Source organism: Leptodactylus fuscus, chromosome 1, assembly GCF_031893055.1.
Source record: "Leptodactylus fuscus isolate aLepFus1 chromosome 1, aLepFus1.hap2, whole genome shotgun sequence".
In the NCBI taxonomy this organism is placed as follows: Eukaryota; Metazoa; Chordata; class Amphibia; order Anura; family Leptodactylidae; genus Leptodactylus; species Leptodactylus fuscus.
In genome coordinates, this window is record NC_134265.1 from 91,041,844 (window position 1) to 91,063,161 (window position 21,318).

A 21,318-nucleotide genomic window follows, 5' to 3' on the forward strand; every position below is an offset into this window, starting at 1 on the left:
AGTCAAGTACTCCAGCATCGGGACCTGGGTATAGCACAAACTCCAACATCTGACACATGTTTAGCAGTATTGTTTCTTGCACATTTTTTCCACTTTACTTTTGTGTCCAGTAGCTGTTTGCTCCCTGAAGACCGAGTAAACGAGACTTGTGAAACATATAGGAGCTACTATAGAATTAGATTTATAAAGCTGCATAGTCCGGGAGGGTCCAGGTTCTCCCACATAGCAGAGGCCAATCTTTTTAAAGCGAAACAATAACCTCTAGTGGTGCAAATCTCAGCCCCATCTTCCACCATTGTCAGCACAGGGTTGTGTACATTCTGGCGCAAAGGCCTATTGATGAAGGAAAACTACCCATTGTGAGAGAGAGTAATGCTAAAAACATGTTCTTAGCTCATTTATTGGTGCAGTGCCCAGGGACCAGTGCTGGAGCACCTACTTGTTTTTCAGTAGGTGGAAAGTGTAGTGCAAAAGAGAAAACCTATACAAGAAGATGGCAAGAGGAGTTCTGAACTGTGGAGGTTAGGTGAGTGAGCGGCCACTCAAAACTGACATTAACCCTTAACAGGGCAGTTTGGACATAAATGCTTGGCAACACTTTTCCTATTTTCCTTCTCCGTCTTCCAAAATTAATAACTCTTTCAGCCGACATAGCTATGTGAAAGCTTATTCCTTGCATGACAAGTTGCTCTTTTATTTGTTCTTTTATTTGGTACCATTTTGACCGCCTGCTTTTAAAGGGCTATAGCTTTACTTTTCTGTAGAAGAAGGGTTAGTGAGGGGCAGCATAGGGAAGACTGTAACGGAATTTCCAACAAGTCCAATTCTTTATATCAATTATAATAGGCACTGATTTCTGCAGAGTTGGAATTTTTTCCCTAGCCCCCACCGTTCTTGAGCAATCATTGATGTTCATTTTAGTACTTTATATGCTATTTAGACTCTGTACTCTCAGGAGGGCGTTGTCGGGCAGGAGCAGACAAGGGGTGTGATTCTGAGCTCTGGCTCATTGGAGATCTGAATCGCACCCCCTGCTTGACATCGCCCTTCCGACATTATAGAGCTTATTATAGCACATCAGTCACCAAAACTAAAAACTTGTTGCTCCGTAAGTGTTGATAAAATTCATGGCTCTGGATAGAGTTGTGGGTATGACCTAAGTCATTCAGTGTTTCACCGTCCTCACCCCAAGAATATATAAAAAAAATATCTCTGTAGACATTGTAAGCCCTTTATATTATTTTCATTGCTGGACAACCCCTTTTATACTTTGCTCCCATATATGATGATGATTAGTTTTTGGTAAACTCCCTTTAATTGTCCTGGCTATAGATGTCTTTCACCTTTAGGTGTGGTCTGTTTTCCAGTCCCATGACAGTCTTTATTGGTCAGAACACGCCTGTGCTCTTTAGCGTCCACCGGTTTCTGTTTGCTCTGTAATAGGTATTGTCTCCCTCGTGCTCCTCTCTCGGCCACTTCAGGTTAATCATACACAGGCCGTCAGGCTCATTCTGGCATTTCTCACATATTTTATGATGATTTTCTCCCTGTGTAAAAGCCTCTCTCAAAGCATTCAAGTCACTCATATCTCACATCAGGTGATGCTTACATGGGGTTCATAATTTAAAGGGAATGTGTCATCAGAAAATGACATTTAAAGGGAATCTGTCACCAGGAATGGGCATATTAAACTAAGCTTTATTATTATTATTATTATTATTAACATCAATCTGCACAGAGAACTAAATGATCCTGCAGTGTGTCTGTGTTTCTTTCTTTATTAGTTGCTATGATTCCTAGGATTTCTCTATCTGAGCTTGTATGTGTTTCTCTCTTGTTATATACTACTGTACCATCTATGAAACTGTATCACTGAAATTTCCCCATTGTGGGACTATTAAAGGAATATCTTATCTTATCTTATTCCTTGGAGTCAGCAGAATTTTTAACATTTCATTCTTTTTCTAAATTTTCAGTCAATTTTCATAAAGGCTATTATGCAAATGAGCAGCCTGGAGCACCGAGGCGGAGGACGTGGTCTACTGTGGGATGTTCACAGTGGACCCCTGAGGCTAAGGGTATAGCTGCACACAGCTGTGTTTCATCCGCGAAACTCAGTCTGTTTGTTAGCCAGATTTACTGGCTTGAACGTCATGCTGAGAAAGGGACTCCTACCAGTAGAGTTATAGTATAATCTTTGATGGTAGGAGTCTCTACGTTCCAGCAACATACTGTCCCATACCAATTACCGTATTTTTCGGACTATAAGACGCACTTTTTTCCCCAAAATTTCGGAGGAAAATGAGGGTGCGTCTTATAGTCCGAATGTGGGGGGAGGAGCGGATTTGCAGCATGGCTGCGCTACTGCCACCGCTGGTTTTCTTCAGCGGCAGGAGCGTGACAATCTGCAGGCCCCGGCAGCTAAGACACTCCCCGGCATCCGCCGGTCTATTACAGCAGATTCCGGGGAGTGTCTTAGCTGCCGGGGCCTGCAGATTGCTACGCTCCTGCCATGCAGAAAACCAGCAGTGGCAGTAGCGCGGCCATGCTGCAAATCCGCTCCTCCTTCGCAGGTCCCGGCAGTCAGTTAGCCCCGGAGCCGGTCCCCACCGGCCCCATACCTTTAGTGATGCAGACCAGCTCCTGCACGGCGAGGCCGCAGGAGCCGACCTGTTCCGATGACAGCTGGGAGCCTAATGAAGGCTCCCAGGCCTGTCATAGATATATATTACTATCGCGGCTGGTCTATGACACTCCACGATAGTAATGTATACAATCTCCCATAGACGGCAATACACTTGTATTGCCGTCTATGGGACTTGCAATCAAATGATTGCAGGTTCAAGCCCCCTAGGCGGGGAATAATAAAATAGTAAAAAAAAAAAAAAAAAACACTTAAAAAAAAATATAATAAAAAATAAAATAAATAAAAGTTCACCTCCTTTCCCTAGAATACATATAAAAGTATAACATTACTGTGAAACATATACATTAGGTATCCCTGTGTCTGAAAATGCCCGTCTACTATTTTTCCTGTACAGTGAACGTCAAAATCAAAAGTGCTAAACCGCCGGGTTTTTCTCTCTGTTTTGCCTCTGAATTAAATAAAAGGTGATCTAAGCAATAAAAATTTCCCAAAATGGTATATCTAAAAAGTACACCTGGCCCCACAAAAAAAACGCCCTATACATCCCCGTACAGCTGCAGGGTCACCTGTCAATGTGGTCTTGCAGCTGTTCCAAAACTACAACTCCCATACATTAAATATTTTACCATTTTTTGCCTGAAATTTTTTTTCCCCTATTTTTCTCCTCTATTACCTAGTACTAGACAGTATAGTGCACAATATGCAGCAGCTAACCGGCTACAAACTTGCAATGTGCCCATGCCCTGGCCTTTAAGTGGTTTTCTACGAACTCCCTGGGGTTAGGGACTGTGTGTGTTTTTATAAATAAGTAAATGATACTCCCCTATGCCTGTTCTCCATTCTGGTGTTGCATCTCTTATCTCATCCAATGCCAGCACTGGTCTGACTCAGGTGACCACTGCAACTATTCACTAACCTCAGTGGTCACATGCTGAGTACTAGAGACTTCATTGCTGATAGGTCACCAGTACGCAACATGTGACCAGTGATTGACCACAGCCGTAGCCTGTATACTTTGTCAGGCCAGTGCTGGCACTGAATGAAATGGGGTGTATAGCACCAAACTAGAGGTGTATAAGTCAGTTAAAGAGAGGGCTTATTAATAGGGCAGGTATTTGACAGCACTTTCTTAGGTCAGTTAAGGTCATCGTTTTCATGCAAACAATGTACGGTACTAAACGTCAATGGGATTCTGTTTTGCACAATTCCAAGCTAAGGGCCATTCAGACCAATAACCTTCAGATCTGAGCTGTACTTTTGGGCACACTATGAAGTCTGTACTTTCTTGTGTTTTTTTTTTTTTTTTTTTTTGTTTTACACACTTATAATAAAGGGGGTTATCTTTTGAACACCAGCCCCCTTTTTTTAAAAAAAGAAGCTGGTTTAGTAATCGGCTTATTGCCAGGGGTCTGTTTCTCACCCACAGCAACCAGATGTGATCTGCAGAGAGAGATTTAGCTGCATCTAGCAAACTGACCAAGATAGATAAAGCAATATGTTTGGTAAAACACTTCAGTTAGCTTCAGGTACAAGTCTGAATATGATATTTGAGATAAAAATACCCCTTTAAGGCAGACAATGTATCATCTGACTGTAGGTCATGGGTACAGTCTAATAATCTGTGTGCTGTACTTATTTTGTGTGTGTGGTCCACTGAAACCTATTCTTTTCATTTTCAGATGACAGTTGTGAAATCCAAGAAAAAATTGGGAACAGATTAAAATCTTCTCTAGGCCATTTGCAAGGTATTTCCAGTTCTGTTATTTTGTTTTTGCTCAGAATTGAAACGTCAAAATATTAAAAACTTTATATGCTGATTTGTACTATTGTTTCTCAGATTTGTTTCAGCAGTGTAAAGGAGACCTCCTAGTCATCGAAGAGGGTCACTGCAAGGTCTCTCCCCATGTCATTGAGAACTTGGTCTTCTTTGTTGAGGTTAGTCTCCTAAATATGTTGCTGTTGGGAATTCTAGGAAGCAGTCTGTTTTTTTTGTTTTGTTTTTCTGTCATTATGTACCTATCTCCCTATATATAATTACCTTAGTATCACCATATTTAGTTATTCTGTTTATATCATAAGATCCATCTCTTCAGTTGGGCCATTTTGCTCACTTTGAAAGTCACAATATCGCTTTCTGTATGATGGACTGTTCCATACAGGAGCTCCACAAAGGGAGAGACAGGCTTCTTTCTCTACTTACTAAGGATCATTAGAAAGTTGTAATGATGACAGAGCAGCCTCCCCCGACTGTACACTTTAAAGCTTTCAGTTCTTTTAAAGAATGTAGAGAAAATATTTGCTGAGTCCGCCAGCAGGCAGAGATGGTACTGTCTTTAGCTGCCCATATGATATTCTTGATACATCATGGTATTGATAACACAGAGCGAGAAGAATATAAATCAAGATGAGTATAAGAAAAGCTGGATTGCAGAGATGAGTTCAATATACTGTGCATAAAAAAGTGCATTGTTTGACAATCAGGTGATGGCTACGTGGATGCAGAAAGTAGTTTTGCTCTACTCGTTTTTTAAGAGGACAGAATCTAGGAAAAAATTGGCAAACGCTGCTTGAGGGTTGTATGTTCTCTGAACAGAGTATGGGAAATGTAACTCAAAGTTGGTGTGTGTGTGTGTGTGTGTGGTTTTTGTTTTTTGAGAAGTTTTCCCCAGTTGTGTCTTGATAATATCCAGTCCCACTAAAACTGACCACAACACACATCAGACTTTTGTCAGTTGAAATGGCCAATGAAAATACTGTTGGTTTTCCAAACTCAGTGGCCATGTTGGATATATTTGGATATTACCTGTGTTTCGTATGGATGACCAAAAGCGACCATCTGCCAATATAGGCAGACTCACTGGGGCATATTTATCAATAGGAGCCTTTTTTTTTTTTTGTCTACGTTTGCGTCAAAATGTATGGTGCACAGCATTTACTACATATTTATGAACAGTGTGCACCAGAAAAATGCCACAGCCTCGACAATTGTGCAGCAGAATGGGCAAGGTTTAGAAGTTGTCTCACTTTATGACACGTTTATGAAACAGAAAAGAACAAATATGTCGCAGATTTTTTTTTGTACAAAGTAGACTAAGTTTAAAAAGGTGTCATGAATTTACATTATACGTTTCTCCTCAATAAGCAAGAGCTGATTTGTGTCTGCTTATGTTATGCCAAACATTGTAGGCTCTTTGATATGTGCGCCAAATATTTGTTCCTTACAGCCTGTGAGTTAAGATTTTTGTCTACAGATTTTGTCTAAATATTTTTGTGCCAAATACTTGTCTGAGGTCAGAATTTTGAAGCTTCTATATATGAAGGCCCGTACAACAGCTTTATAAATATTTCTAAAACTATGAACAGGATTCGTAGCCTGACAGTGCAAAGATCAACAGCACTGATAAATATGCCCCAATGTGTGTACTTTTTCTTTGGTGGCAATGAAACTGCCTCCCTGTTGGTCCCGTTGTTTGTATAAACCATCCCTTCATTGTCTGGCCATTTCATGGCTGTCCAAACTCTAATGTGAGGCTGGGAGGTGTATTCCATCAGTAGGGAGGGCTGCTTAAAAAGTACCTAAACTTTCCAGAGTAATAGATATAATAATACGCTACAATCCCAGCTGTGTTTTTAACTTGTATCTCTGAAAATATTGCAAATAAATCTTATGCATGACCTTTTTCTCTACTATAAAACATTTGACTCAATACATTTTACTAGTTCTATCCATCCCCCTAAGCTTCTCATTTGCCCTTATAATGGAGGATTATGACCTTCGAGGCTGACTTCTTAGGTTGCCCTTATAGATCGATAAAGAATTGCAAGCATCTACATTGGGAATTGGGAAAAACCAGCTTTGGAATGTTTTCCCACTTAATCCATTAAAGTATCAGCTTCAGCATCAGGCCAATTGTATACACAGGACTGGCTTTTGATCGTCTTAATCTTTGACCTTTTGTACCTACCCTGACCCATTACAAGTCTTGTTTTTCTTTTTCAATTTATAGGCTATTTCAGTTGTTCTCTGGGTATCCGGATATTTTGCTGGTGTTCTTAGGCCATTCAAATCAAATCTTCAAAAAAAGAAAAAGAAGAAAAAGGACAGCTGTGCCACCGTAAGTGTGCAGGACTTTGTGACAACCTTGCTGGTGAATATAGCGCAAGTGTGCAGTATTAGGCAATATAGGATGACGTTTTCCCTCTTTTCTATAATATAATTTATTGCACTACAGCACAGATGTGGAGAAAAGTTAACTTTAAGCATATCGCTATTCAGACACTAAAAAGTACCTGAGTTTAAAAAGTTTAAATAACAGCAGGGATTTGCTCTGCAGTCTGGTCTATGGATGGATAAACCTTCATCTATTGTTCCCTATCAGTATTTTGACTGCTAATAGTCTCATTATGGCTGCAGCACACTTTACATTTCTCTGAGGTTGTGGGCCTGTGCCCCCCCTTTCCCCAATCCATTATTATTAGGACTGGTTTCTTCACATGTAACAGTCCAAGTGAATATAATGTAGGAGATCCAAGAACACTGGACTCTTAAATTCATGTTCTGATGCAGCTAAAAAGATCCCTGACACAGAAAAATAAACACCTATACAGAAGTAGATAGACTCTTCTTACAGCTATGAGAAGTTCTAGAATCCTCTGTCCATTGTACAAGCAGTTAAAGCTGTGTGTAAACCCTTTAGAGGCTTTATAGAGAGACCTGCCCTTCCCCAATCCACGCACTGTGCTCACATCTTGAGTCTACTTGTTTCTAAAGATGCAACTTCCCTGGTGAATAGTAAGTTAACAACAAGGCAGCAACCTAGTGGCAGAAAGTTTATTGTATGTTCGTATGGCAGAACTTGGTCAAGCTGAGTTTTTCCACTTGACTAAATTACATATAGGAATTGCAAATTCCAAACCAGCCTGGCAGGATTTTCAGCCATAAAGCAACATATTTATATAAAGTACATTACTTTTAGATCCAGAATCACATGTTCTATTTTATTAAATGACTAAGTTGTTTGAACATATTATTATTATTCTTATTCATAGTAGTAGTAAGCATGACCATGTAACACCCACAGACTCAGCAGATGTAATAGCGTCCGCTGAAGCAGAGTTAAAGGGGTTGTCCAGGCAAAAATGGACAATCCTTTTAGCGTTTTAATCAGTCAGGGGCAAAGAATAAAATAAAAAATAATAATTTTAAAAAAAGCATATTCTCCTGTTCCCGATGCTCCTGGATCTTTTTCAGAGTTCCACTAAAAGCTTTTGATTGGCCTCAGTAGTCATGTGACCACTGAGGCCAATCAGCGAAGGGCCTGAATGTCACTACCTGTGACATCACGAGTCCACTTCCTGAGGCTGCTGATTGGCCTCAGCAGAACTCCACAAGAGACCCACCAGAGCAGAAGATTCGGCACGTGCAGGGGAACACTGGAGCATTGGGGACAGGTGAGTATGCAATTTTTTTTTATTTTTTTTTAATTTATTTTATTCAATGCGCCAGGCTGATTTAAACGTTAAAAGGGTTGTCTTTTATGCCTGGACAACCCCTTTAATGGATGCTCTTTATTTCTTGACAAAGTCACTTTCTGAGACCTTATTATTAGTTCTTCCTTTACAGCCTCCAGTATTCACTGGCTTCCAGGACTACGTTATTGGGCTGCAAACTCTGCTAACAAATGTGACAGACTATATAAGGGAGTTGGAAACCTCTTTGGTAGCACTGAAAGTTGAAGATCTCTCCCTGAACAATGTAAATTTTACAGAGGTGGGTTATCTGTATACTACTTAATAAAATTAGTCAAAAATCAGGTTTAAGTCCATAGGTTTCCTTTGTTTTGAAGGCAAAAATAACATTGCATTTTCCACTGTTCTTTCCTTCAAGAAATGATGGAACCCTGGAAGAGAAGCCTTAACATAGATGTGAATATAGACCTATTTATTAACCCCTTAACGACCGGCCCATAGTAAAATTACGTCGGCACTGACAGGTCCTTCCTGACTGCCCTATAGTAAAATTACGTCGGGCAGTCAGGGAAGGATTCCCTGTCAGTGCCGATGTAATTGGAGCGGATCTTAGCTGTATCTGACAGCTAAGACCCTGCTCCATTACCCCCCATCGGAGGGGGCTCCGATCGGGGGGTTTTAACCCCTTCAGTTCCGTGATCAAACATGATCACGGAACTGAAGCGGTTCCGTGACGGTGCCGGCCGAATCGGCACCCCCCGCGGCGAGATCGAGGGGTGCCGATGTCTCTAACATGGAGCCTGGGGTCTGGCCAGTGACCCCAAGCTCCAAAAGACCCCCAATACCTGGTTGATCCTGCCGCTTTAAGAGGAAGTCAGACGCAGGCAGCCCCTGCGTCTGACTTCCTCCAGACGCTGCAAGACACTGAGAGCTGTGTCCTGCAGCGTCTAATAGAGAATTAGTGATGCTTTTATCAAAGCATCACTAATCCAAGTGTCCTAAAGTAAAAAGTGTAAAAGTAAAAAATAAAAAGTGAAAAATAAATAGTGTCTGATAAAAATGAATAAACTTATAAAGCCCCAAAATTTCCTTTTTTCTATAAAAAATGAATTATATTAAAACCTAAAACTTAATAAAAACAATACATATTTAGTATCGTCGCGTCCGTAACAATCTGAACAATAAAACTCCAACAATATTTAATGTATACGGTGAACGTCGAAAAAAAAAACCCGGAAAAAAACCCGCCGGAAGTAGTGATTTTTCGCCATCTCACCTTACAAAATATGCTATAAAAAGTGATCAAAAAGTCATATACACCCCACAACAGTACCAATAAAAAGCGCACATTGTCCCGCAAAAAATAAGCCCACAACCAACACTGTCAACCGAAAAATAAAAATGTTACGCTTCTCAGAAGATGGCGATGCAAAAAACATTGATTTATGTCCCTAAATGTGTTTTTATTCTACAGAATTAGTATCGCATAAAAAAAAATACTATAAATGAGGTATCGCCGTAACCGTACCGACCCGCAGAATAAAGGGAACATGTTACTTATATTGTACGCTGCATGGCGAAAAATTTAAAAGGTAGAATGCAATGCCAGGATTGATTTTTCTTTAAAAAATCCTGCAAAAAAGGGTTAATAAAATGTATTCAATAAGTTGTAGGCACCCAAAAATGGTGTCATTACAAAATGCATCTCATCCCGCAAACAACAAGCCCTTATATGGCCATGTCACCAGAAAAATAAAGAAAATATAGCATCTAGCAATGTGAAGACAAACAACCCCAAAATCGCCAAATCATTAGAATACAACTGGTTGCGTCAGGTAGGGAATATATAAGCTGTGAAAGCGGATATCAGGGGACACCCCAGATTTACAGCTTACGAGGGAAAAGACACCGGAAGTGACCCCCTAAGTGACCCCAGAGTGACTCCCCCAATCATGGGACATAGTAGGGAATTGCAATGTTTGCAATGTCCTCCACACCGCTTATATATTCCCTCTTCGCCATCCCCTCTGCAATCACGTCCGGGGTACTAATACTCACTACACCCCCTGATATATTCTTTCAGGGGTGCAGTTTTCAAAATGGGGTGACTCCTTTGGGGAATCCAGTTTTCTGGTACGTTATAGGCTCTACAAACATGACATGGCGTCCGGATACCAAACATCTGAATCTGTACTCTAAAAGTCGCATAGCGCTCCTTCCCTTCTGCGCCCTGCTGTGCGCCCAAACTGCAGTTTATGCCACATGTATGACACTGGTGTACCCAGGATAACGGACGTAATGTCATATGTGGGTATAAACTGATATTAGGGCACAGCCGGACACAGAAGGGAAAAGAAGGGTTTTTGGAGCGCAGACGGTTTGGTTTTTGGATGCCATGACACTTTTGCAGAGCTGAAGCACCAGTAAAGTGGAATCCCCTGATATGTGACCTTATTTTGGAAACTACACCCCTGAAGGATTTATCCAGGGGTACAGAGAGCATTTTTAACCCCCAAGTGTTGCTATAACATATTATCCATAAATGAATACAAAGCTGATTGTGAGAAGTGAAAATGACAATTTTTCCAAGAATCGGTCATTTCAGTGCGTAATATGTTGTGTCCGACTCGTATCAGAGATGAACGCTCTGAAAGCTGTTATGCCCGGGATACCCACTTAACAGTTTTTGGAGTGTGTATCTCTGCTGACATAAGTTGGGCACAACATATCAGATACTGAAATGGCGAATCTCTGGAAAACTTCATTTTTAACTTCTCATTATCAGCCGCAATTTCATTTCTGGAAACCAAATAAATGCAACCCTCAAGGGTTAAAATGCTCGCTACACCGCTTGATAAATGCCATCAGTGGGGTAGTGTCCAAAATGGGGTGAGATGTCTGCAGATTCCACTTCAGGGGCTTTGCAAAAGTGGCATGGTGTCCTAAAACCAAACTGTGCTCCAAAAACCAATATAGCGCTCCTTTCCTTCTGTGCCCGGCTGTGTCCAAACAGCCTTTCTACCTACATATGGCATTAAGTCTGTTATCCGGGGTACACCAGTGTCATACATGTGGGCATACACCACCATTTGGGTACACAGCAGGGCGCAGATGTGAAGGAGCGCTATGTGCTTTTGGAGTGCAGATTTAGATTGTTGGTTTTTGGACACCATGTCATATTTGCCGAGACCCTAAAATTTCCCCTACAAAATGGGGTCACTTCTTGGCGAATTCCAGTTTACTGGCACCTTCAGGGCTCTGCAAAAGCAACATGGCGCCCCGAAAGTCCCTCTAACACTGTACCCCAATAGCTAAAAAGCGCACTGCTCCTTCTCTTCTGAGCCCTGCTGTGTGCCCAAGCGGCAGTTTACACCCACATATATAATTTTTTGACCCTCGGGATGGCCCCTTAATAGTTTTAGGAGTGCAGGTCTCTGACAACACAAAGTGGGTGCAACATATTGGGCACCGAAATGGCATATTTCTTTAAAAATTTCAATTTTCATTTTGTACATTAATTTTTGGGAAGCATTTTTAGGCTCAAAATGATAATACCCCTTGATACATTCCTTGATGGGTGTAGTTTTTAAAATGGAGTCACATTTGAGGGGTTTCCATTGTATTGGTACTTTAGGGGTTCAGCAAATGCGACGTGGCACCTGAAAATTATTCCAGCAACATCTGCCCTCCAAAATCCAAATAGCGCTCATTCCATTCTGAGCCCCACCATGTTCCCATACAGCAGATTATGGCCACATATGGGGTATTGCCGTGTTCAGGAGAAATTGTGTAACAAACTGTGGGGGGCTTTCTCTCCTTTAACCCCTTGTGAAAATGAAAACTTTGGGGATAAAGGGACATTTTAGTAATTTTTAACCTACACATCCCTAAGTTAGTAAAATCTGTGAAACGGCTATAGGGTCAAAATGTTCACTATACCCCTCAATGAATACCTTAAGGGGTCTAGTTTATAAAATGGGGTCATTTATGGGGGGTTTCAATTGTTTTGGTATCTCAAATCTTGTTTGAATGTGCAATGGGCCTGAAATATCTGCAAGCAAAATTTGAGTCTTGAAATCCAGTTGGTGATCCCTTCTTTTTGGGCCCTACCGTGCGTCCGTACATAGAATTAAGGCCACAAAGTGTACATTTTTGAACACGGGAGAAATGGGGCCATCTATTTTGGGGTGTTTTTCTTCATTTTCATGTGTTATGTGCAAAAAAACTGCCTTTAAAATTACTCTTTTGTGTAAAAAATATGAGAATTTTTTGTTTGACGCAAATTCTTTTAAAACCTATGGGGTCAAAATACTCACTATACCCCTCAATGAATACCTCAAGGGGTCTAGTTTATAAAATGGTGTCATTTATTGGGGTTTTCAATTGTTTTGGTAACTCAAATCTTGTTTGAATGCGCAATGGGCCTGAAACATTTAGAAGCAAAAATTGTGTCTTGAAATCCAGTTGGTGCTCCCTTATTTTTGGGCCCTACTGTGCGTCCGTACATGGGATTAAGGCCACAAAGTGTACATTTTTGACCACGGGAGAAATGGGGTCATCTATTTTGGGGTGTTTTTCTTCATTTTCTTGTGTTATGTGCAAAAAAAACGGCCTATAAAATGACACTTGTGTAAAAAATATGAAATTTTTTTTGTTTGACGCAAATTTTCTCAAAACTTATAGGGTCAAAGTACTCTCTATACCCCTCAATGAATACCCTAAGGGGTCTAGTTTATAAAATGGTGTCATTTATGGGTGTTTTCAATTGCTTTGGTAACTCAAATCTTGTTTGAATGTGCAATGGACATAAAATATCTGCAAGCAAAATTTGTGTTTTGAAATCCATTTGGCCCTCCCTACCTCTTAGGCCCTACTGTACGTGCGTATATAGGACTAAGGCCACAAAGTGAACATTTTTTAACACGGGAGGAGTGGGGTGATATATTTTGGGGTGTGTTTCTTCTTTTTGATGTGTTGTGTGCAAAAAAACTGGCTTTAATATGACACATATTTGAAGAAAATGAAAATGAAATTTTTTTCATCATTTGTAATAATTCTTGCAAAACAATATTTGTTTGATCAAAATGCTCACTATACCCCTCAAAGAATACCTGAAGGGGTCTAGTTTTCCAAATTGGGTCATTTAATGGGAGTTTCTGTCATTATGCCACCTATTCCTGTCTGCAAACATAGCTTGGTACAGGAAAAAATCACACACTCAAAATTTCCAAAATTTGCTTATAAACTTGATAAACTTGTAAATTGTCTAAGTTACTCAAATATGCTAAAATTATCTCAAATATGCTTGAAACACAAAAGGAACATTTGGAAATATATAACTACTAACTTTTTTGCCCTGTATTATTGTGTATATGTGAGATATCGCAGCTAAAAATGGAAAACATTGAAAAATTTTCAAAATTTTCAGCATTTGCGAGTTTTTTAATAAATTTACACAAGTTATATCAGTCTAATTTTACCTTCTCAGTAAAGTACAACATGTCACGAAAAAACAATATCAGAATCGCTTGGATGCAATATACTGTTACAGAATTATTCATTGATAAAGTCACACAGGGCAAATTTCAAAAATTTGGCTTGGTCATTAAGGTCCAAAACAGGCTGGTCACTAAGGGGTTAAAGACAATTTGACCAGCGACTGTTTGCATCTAATGCCAGGACTCAGACCTTTTGTACTTCTTAGGAGTGATCTTACAAGGTGTAGTGCAGTTCTGATGTATAGATATGTAATTTACAGTCTTCAGAAAATAAATTTTAGCATAAAACTCTTCATATGTCTACTGTGAAAACATCTTTGGGGTGAGGGGCTTGGTGGAGGTAGCTAACCTATAAGTCAAGGTTCATCCCTTTAACAGACCTTACAGTATGACTTTGGACGCATGCCAATGTTTTCTTCGTAAAAAACACACATCCATCTGGCACAAGTAGTTTCAGGGTGGTTGGTCCTCATTAGTGTGGAGTAGGGTACTGACTGTACTGGCTAGGAGATTGGCTTTAACAGGACACCATTTCTCCTCATGGTGACTCCCAGTAGGTAAAGGGTGCAGAGGTAGCAGTCGCTACCAAACCTTAAGGTAGCTCCTTAGGTTCCTCTGCCTCACAAAACACCGCTATTCTAAATGGAACAAGGCAGTTAGGGGCTCCATTACAGACTTTGCATTGGAACCAGTAGCTTCAAGTTATGCCTCTCTGCCAGTAAGCATAGGGAGTTTCATAGGTCAGGCAGTGGTTTCTGAGAAATAGGGATGGACATGGAGAAGATCTAATAGTGTGTGACATGTCAACCAAGTCTTATGTTTTAAATATTGTTATTGATCATTCCCTGGATGTGGTGGTGGTTTTTTTTGTTTGTTTTTTTTGGGCGTAGGTTTTTACTTTTCTTTTTTCTCATTTAATTTTACTTATATCTTTATAATTCAGGAAGAAAAGAAGTTTACAAAGCTGTCATCAGACAAAGTTCAGAACAGCTACGTGCACTCATTGCAAGAGATTGGCGATCTCCTGCGGAAGAGACTCGAAACAATTAAGAAACTGAAACTGTAGAATGTGAATGTATGTCTTTAGAAACATTGATGAGCTTCTGGCAGTCATCCCAATCCAGAACTTCCCAAGAAAATGCATGAAGGACTTCAACAATCTGATTTTTTTTTTTTTTTTTTGTTAAATCTTGAATGAAATTTCTACAACTGATTTAAATTATTGTACATAAGGCAGGAGCCACGGCCTGCGCCTGACCACTTTTTATACATGTTCATGAACTTTCACCATTGAACTTTTTTCATGCCTTTTGCCCTTCATGCAACCTTGGAAACTCTGTACATGCAGCAATAGTAATTGGCTCAATCCCAACACTTATTTCCATCACTAGATAGATTTTATTTATATCTTTATTCTTTTTGGATGCTTTATCAAATTTTTCTTCCTTGTATTTATCTTTTACGACATGTTTTCTTCCCTCTACATGAACTAAGTTTTGCAAATGGGCCCCTCCTTCCCTTTCTTGTAGGTGTTTTAAATTATATCAGATGATGTGTTTCGAGAGCTTAAAAAAAAATTAGATTTTTTTTTAATTTCTAAGTCAGTGCCCAGTCCAATGAAAAGTTTCTATATGCATCAGCTGGAATATAGGGTTGAGAATGACTGCCAACAGTGGGAATGAGACTCACAATGGCTTCTGTTCACCACATAGCTGGTGTTCTAGGACATCTTAGTAGCCATTTTAAAGGCCACTCTTGCCCCATTGTTACAATACTACACCTAGGTAGTTATGCATAAACTATTACAAGCTTGAAGCCAATTCTAGTTGATCCACCTGTCCAATAAAGAAGTAACTAGTTCTGCAACTCAAGAACTTTTACCAAGCGTCCAGGTGCTTCACAACATCAGACCTGTGTGTTCCTTTGCTTTCTACAGCAGAAGACATTTTCACTGTTCTTCAGGATCTGAAATGGCTAGCTCCATTTTGCTAAAGATATTACAACATTTTGTATGCTTTATTTATGCAACCCTGTCACCATCCAAGTGCTGGTGTCTATTTATATAAATCTATATGTGCGTATGTATATTTGTATAGTATATAATTATGTACATACACATATGCATACAGATGAACATGTATGTAATAAAATGCTAATCTCAGCCCTACATGCAGATGAATTAACCAGCATGAAAGGAATACTTTTTCATTTGGATTGCCGGGTGAGTTACAGACTTTCGCAAATCTTTTACCGGACTGTTTTCACAAGCTGTATGTAAGGGTTCAGAGAGCCTGACAATCGGGACATTGTCATATATTACAAACACATTTTGTTAGTGATGCTAGGTGGTTGACAAGAGTATTTTTAAAATAAATCCCTATGTAATAAGCAGTGTCTATGACTGACTGACTTTGTTTGTGATTTTAAATTGTATGCTTTTATGGGATGGAAAATTGCTATTGGTGGAAAAACATTAATATACAGATTGAGTAATTAAAGTGGAAGTGGAATCATGAGCTACAACTCCATGAAATAATGCTGTGGTTTTTCTTTCTTAATTAAAAAAAAAGTCTTCATTGAGACACCTATGATCGGCAGCAGTCTGAGGTTTATCTAAATTTCACATTGTCCCATGAGAAGCTCTGACTACTTTGTACATCCCATGTGCTTCACACTACAGGACTGCTGAGGGAAGTTACTGGGGTAAATGGCAAAAATGCAAACTTGGACAAGACAGTCTTGGGCTGAGGCCCCATGTTGCAGAAATGCAGCTTTTTTTTTTTTGTAGATCTTGTTGTCATTTTATGAGCCAAAGCCAAGAATGGCTACAAAAGGAATGGGAAATATATAGGATATTATACTTCTATCTTCTGCTCAATCCACTCCTGGATTGGGCTCAAAAAATGCTTCAAAATCTGCAAAAAAAAAAAAGCGGCGTTTTAGCAATGTCAGCCTTAGCCTTAAATTGCACCTGATTTATTGAAGAGTCTAAAGGCCTTCTTTAAAATAAAAAAAATAAAAAAGCATCTACTTGTTGGAATAAACACAGTTGCTCCTTCTCGACAACTAGGCTTTCTAATACTCCTTACAATTACCCATGGAAGGAGTGTACACTTATTCATCAGGTGACTGGTTTATTTGTTAGCAGGACCAAAAAAATATATATTGGCCATCAGCTGTACATCACCCTGGTTAGTAAGCGCTGTGCTACCAGTGGACAATGAAAGTATATGCCAGGGGTGACCCTGCTTTAGTGACTTTAACTCCTGCATGTCCTCTGCACCTCCCTGCTATTCTAATACCACCTTAATACCGTTTGACAAATGTAGCCTAATTTTACACCTTCTATAAGTTTTACCTTACGTTGGAATCAAATGCACTAAGTTTGGCTCACAGTGGAACAACCATTTCCTTCAGTTATTTCCTCGTTATTGTATATAAAAGTGGCATGGGACATGTCATGGATGTTGGTTGTAATAAAGGCCTGAATTTCACAATGTGCACCTAAATTAATAAAGCCTCATAATCAGGCACTAATATTGGATTTCGAAGTGTCGAAGACAATCGGGAGTGCCTGTAAGGAGACCCCTACATCTCAATGCAGACATAGTCTGTGGTCAGATCTGCTAAAAAAAAAAAAAAAAAAAAAAAAAAAGAAAACAATAGTACTAGCCATTGCACTGCCCACAAAAAAAAAAAAACAATGAGATGCTGACAAATCACCACCAGGCTGATCTACATATTTTGCTGTATTACTCTAGGTTCACATCTGTGCTTAAAAAGTGGTTACCTGTGGACCTCACAGACCATAATGGGGTCCGCTGGATTTCTGTACAGTTTCCACTTAAAAAATGTGGAGAGAAAAGTTCTGCTTCCTGGCTGCTTTAAAGCGGAATGGGAACGTTTTGTGACATATTTTGGACTTGCCATTGCTCTGCATTACTGTGATATTGATGTATCGTTTTGTTTTGTTGAAAAATTAATAAAAATTTGTTTACACCTAAAGAGGAATGGGAAACAAAAAACAGTATTAAACAGCAGAGACCCAGCATGGGCATTAACATTCCCCCAGCTTCTATTGCAAGCTGAAATATAAGGATATCATGTAGTCTATTGCATTAATGAACAGACCCCAGAAGTAAAAATAAATAAATTATATATTTATATTAAAAATTCAAATCCCCCCTCCTCCACCTCTCCCTAGAACACATATAAATGTACTTCAATACTGATAAACATACATTAGGTATCCCTGTGTCTGAAAAAAAATCAAATGTGCCAAACTGGCATTTTTTTCACTGTTTTGCCTCTGATTTTAAAAAAAAAAGTTAATGGGTACGAGAATATGGCGACTTTTAGAAAAAATGTTATTTTTTTTGCAAATTTTTAGATTTTTGTTAGGCTAAGGCCCCATGGGACGTCCTGCAGCAAAAAAGCGCTGGGGGAAAAAAAGCGGCGGCAACGCATCACGTTTCTTCCCACATGGCTTTAGACAAAAAGTTTGCAGAGGTTTCCTCTGCAGACTTTGTTTCAATTACATGCATGGGTAAACCATCGGCATTTCTGTAGGTATAATTGACATGCTGCTATTTAAGCTGTTGTTTTTACCACAAAGTGGGCATAGGATTCTATAGAATCCCATCCACTGTGCCCTGATTGTAAAACGTTGCGAATTTTCCCGCGGCGTTTACGTCCCATGGGGCCCCAACCTTAAAGGGTTAAAATGTAAATAAAACTATATAAATTTGGTATCCCTGGAATCCTACTGAAACAAAAATACAGGTGACATGTCATTTTGATTGCTGCAGCGTGAACAACATAAAAACGAAGCCTGAAAGAAAGTCGCGCAAATGCACTTTTTCTCCAATTCCCACCCATTCTGAATTTTTTCCAGCTCCCCAGTACATTGTACAGAATAATAAATGGTATCATTATAAAGACCAATTTGTGCCGCAAACATTAAGCCCTCTGATGGCTCTGGGAAACGAAAAAATAAAAAATTTGTCAGATCAAGTAAACCATGTGAGGAGGCGGGGTGCGATATATCTTATATTGATACTATTTGCTTGTAGTGGCGTAACTAGGAATGGCGGGGCCCCGTGGTGAACTTTTGACATGGGCCTCCCCCTCCTACTGACGCCGAAGACCTCGACCGACCCCCTCCTCCGCACTCTATTATGTCCCTTAGTAAGCCCTGCACACAGTATTATACCCCATAGTGGCCCCTACATACAGTATTATGTCCCTTAGTAGCCCCTGCACACAGTATTATGTCCCCATAGTGGCCCCTGCACACAGTATTATGTCCCATAGTGGCCCCTGCACACAGTATTATACCCAATAGTAGCCCCTGCACACAGTATTATGTCCCCATAGTGGCCCCTGCACACAGTATTATGTCCAGGATCGGCAAGTAAATAGGGCCCGTAACGGCCAATTTAAAAAAAACAAAAACGCAGTGGTAGCAGCTGTCACCGGGCCCCCTAATGGCCCGGGCCCTGTGGCAGCCGCCTCCCGCGCCTCTATGGTAGTTACGCCATTGTTTGCTTGTATGTATCTTATTGATCGCTTTCTACTTAAAGAATTAAAAAAAAAAGTGCTAGAATCCAACATCATCTTTTTTCTGGTATTAATAACACTGATATATATTATATCACATTTTATGAAGGAATGCATATAAGTGACGTATTTCGGCAACCAGCTATAGCGCTTTCTTTGACCTGAATATTTATACATCTTGTATAGGGCTGATGTTACTTTCAGATTTTTTCTCTTCCTTAGATTTTCATATTACTTGGTAAACTATTTTAGCTGGAGGGAAATAACTTCAGTTAGGTCAACAATGACTTACTCTACAAAAGAAAAAAGATTCTGTCTTTGCCATGGAAACCGCAGATATAATTGAAGGTTTTCATATCTGACCTCAGGTGATCAGTATACAGAATATTACTGTAGTAATACTAAGAACTGGAATGGGGTTTGTTTTCAGGACAGGGCGGGTTCACACCAGGGCTCGGTCTCCGCTATCGGGTTTCCATCTTCTGCTGAGAAGAACTGGACAGGAGATGGAAACCCGGCGGTCAGTTTTAAAACCCATTCACTTGAATTGATAGCTGTGATCATCAATGCGCTATAGAAAATAGGAAGTGTCCTCATATTATTTGGCTTAGTGGGTAGAGTCAGAATTGTCTGATGTATTAACCTTCTCACTGTAGAGCAGGGGTAGGGAACCTTTGGCTCTCCAGCTGCTGTGAAACTACAACTCCCATCATGCTCCATTCACATCCATGGGAGTTCGCAGAACGGCAGAGCCAGTATGCATGCTGGGAGTTGTAGTTTTGCAACAGCTGGAGAGCCGTACGTTCCCTACCCCTGCTGTAGAGGAACCCTTGGGCTCGTTCACACGTGGGGCGGGTTTTGACACCGAGAGAGATGCGGCGAGACTTGTCACTCTCGGATCAAAACCCGCCTGCCACGACCATCGCGGCTCAGCGCGCCGCAGCTTCCGCCTGAAGAAAGGGCAGCTCGCTTCTTTTTTTCCGCTATCGGCAGCTGCCGGTAGCAGAAAAAAGAAAGCTAGTAGTCTCCATAGACCACCATTGAAAGGGGCGGATTATGACGTGGATTCCGCTGTCAAAATCCGCCCCTTTAGCCCCGTGTGAACTAGCCCTTAGACTGAGGCTACATGAAGACTTTATTTAGTGCGAGACAAATATTCTCCAAATAACCCAAGCCTCATACTTTGCTAAGGACGCAGGCTCTAAAATGACACAAAAGTTTATAACTTGTTGATGAGTTGCATAAAAACTGCTGGAGAATCCCGGCCTTATTGCCTACTAATAAAAGTATACTGGGCAAATATAGATAATAAAATTCAGTAATATATTAATCCAGGTATCTCTATACTAAAAACTTTTAGAATCTGTTCATACGTTGCTGTCACATTACGGTTTTGACTGCTAGGTGTGAATGCACCCTGAAGACGAGCATATATGTGGTGGCCATTCTACATCCGGAAACCTTTGTAATATGCAGTTTTAATTTCAACTAGTTTTGGCCCATTTTTTAATGAACAATCGGCTATCAATGACATTGATACTTTATTTTATTGATTTCTATTTCAATAACAGAAAAATACAAGTTCTGCAATTGATGAACAATCTCCATTAGAATAAAATGATACCACAAGCAGGAGGTTTATCTGACACATTTCGGAATATGTGGTCAAAAGTCTATTTGTTATACAGTGAAAGGTCGCAGACCCCTTTGGAGTTGAAGGGGTTAACAACAGAGGTGCCAACAATTGTAAAGGAAGTCATAAACACTAAGCAGAATATCCTTTATGTGACAAGTTATAACAATCATTTATGGATGAAGTGACATGGAAGATGCACCTATCTATATTTGTGTGCTTTACAATGGAAGGGGAATGGATCCATCCTTGTGGCAATCTAAGCCCCAATGACACCACCTGACTTGGCACCATGACATGAGATTTCTTGGCTAGTTGAGTCGATTCTCCGTACTTGGGTCCTCTTCTTCCCGGTGCCCTTGTTGTTCACACATTTTTTTCTCTTTTCTTCTCTCTTTCTGTCCTGCTCTGCTACCTCTATCTTTTCCATTTCTCTTGCGTCACTTCTCCTCCTGTCTTATCCCTTTTCCCTGATTTCTTTTTCTATTTACCCTTATGCTACATTCACATGA

General features: G+C 40.1%; 1 protein-coding gene across 1 annotated transcript in view; it reads left to right on the plus strand.

The window, feature by feature from the left end:
- NAA25 (N-alpha-acetyltransferase 25, NatB auxiliary subunit) overlaps window positions 1-16,152 on the plus strand; it is a 46,434-nt gene extending 30,282 nt beyond the window's left edge. The window contains exons 20-24 of the mRNA XM_075272807.1: window positions 4,327-4,392; window positions 4,485-4,582; window positions 6,655-6,762; window positions 8,271-8,417; window positions 14,558-16,152. Coding sequence (XP_075128908.1) covers window positions 4,327-4,392; window positions 4,485-4,582; window positions 6,655-6,762; window positions 8,271-8,417; window positions 14,558-14,680 — 542 coding nt within the window. The 3' untranslated portion in view covers window positions 14,681-16,152. The remainder of the gene's footprint in view (window positions 1-4,326; window positions 4,393-4,484; window positions 4,583-6,654; window positions 6,763-8,270; window positions 8,418-14,557) is intronic.
- Window positions 16,153-21,318: the final 5,166 nt, after the last annotated feature.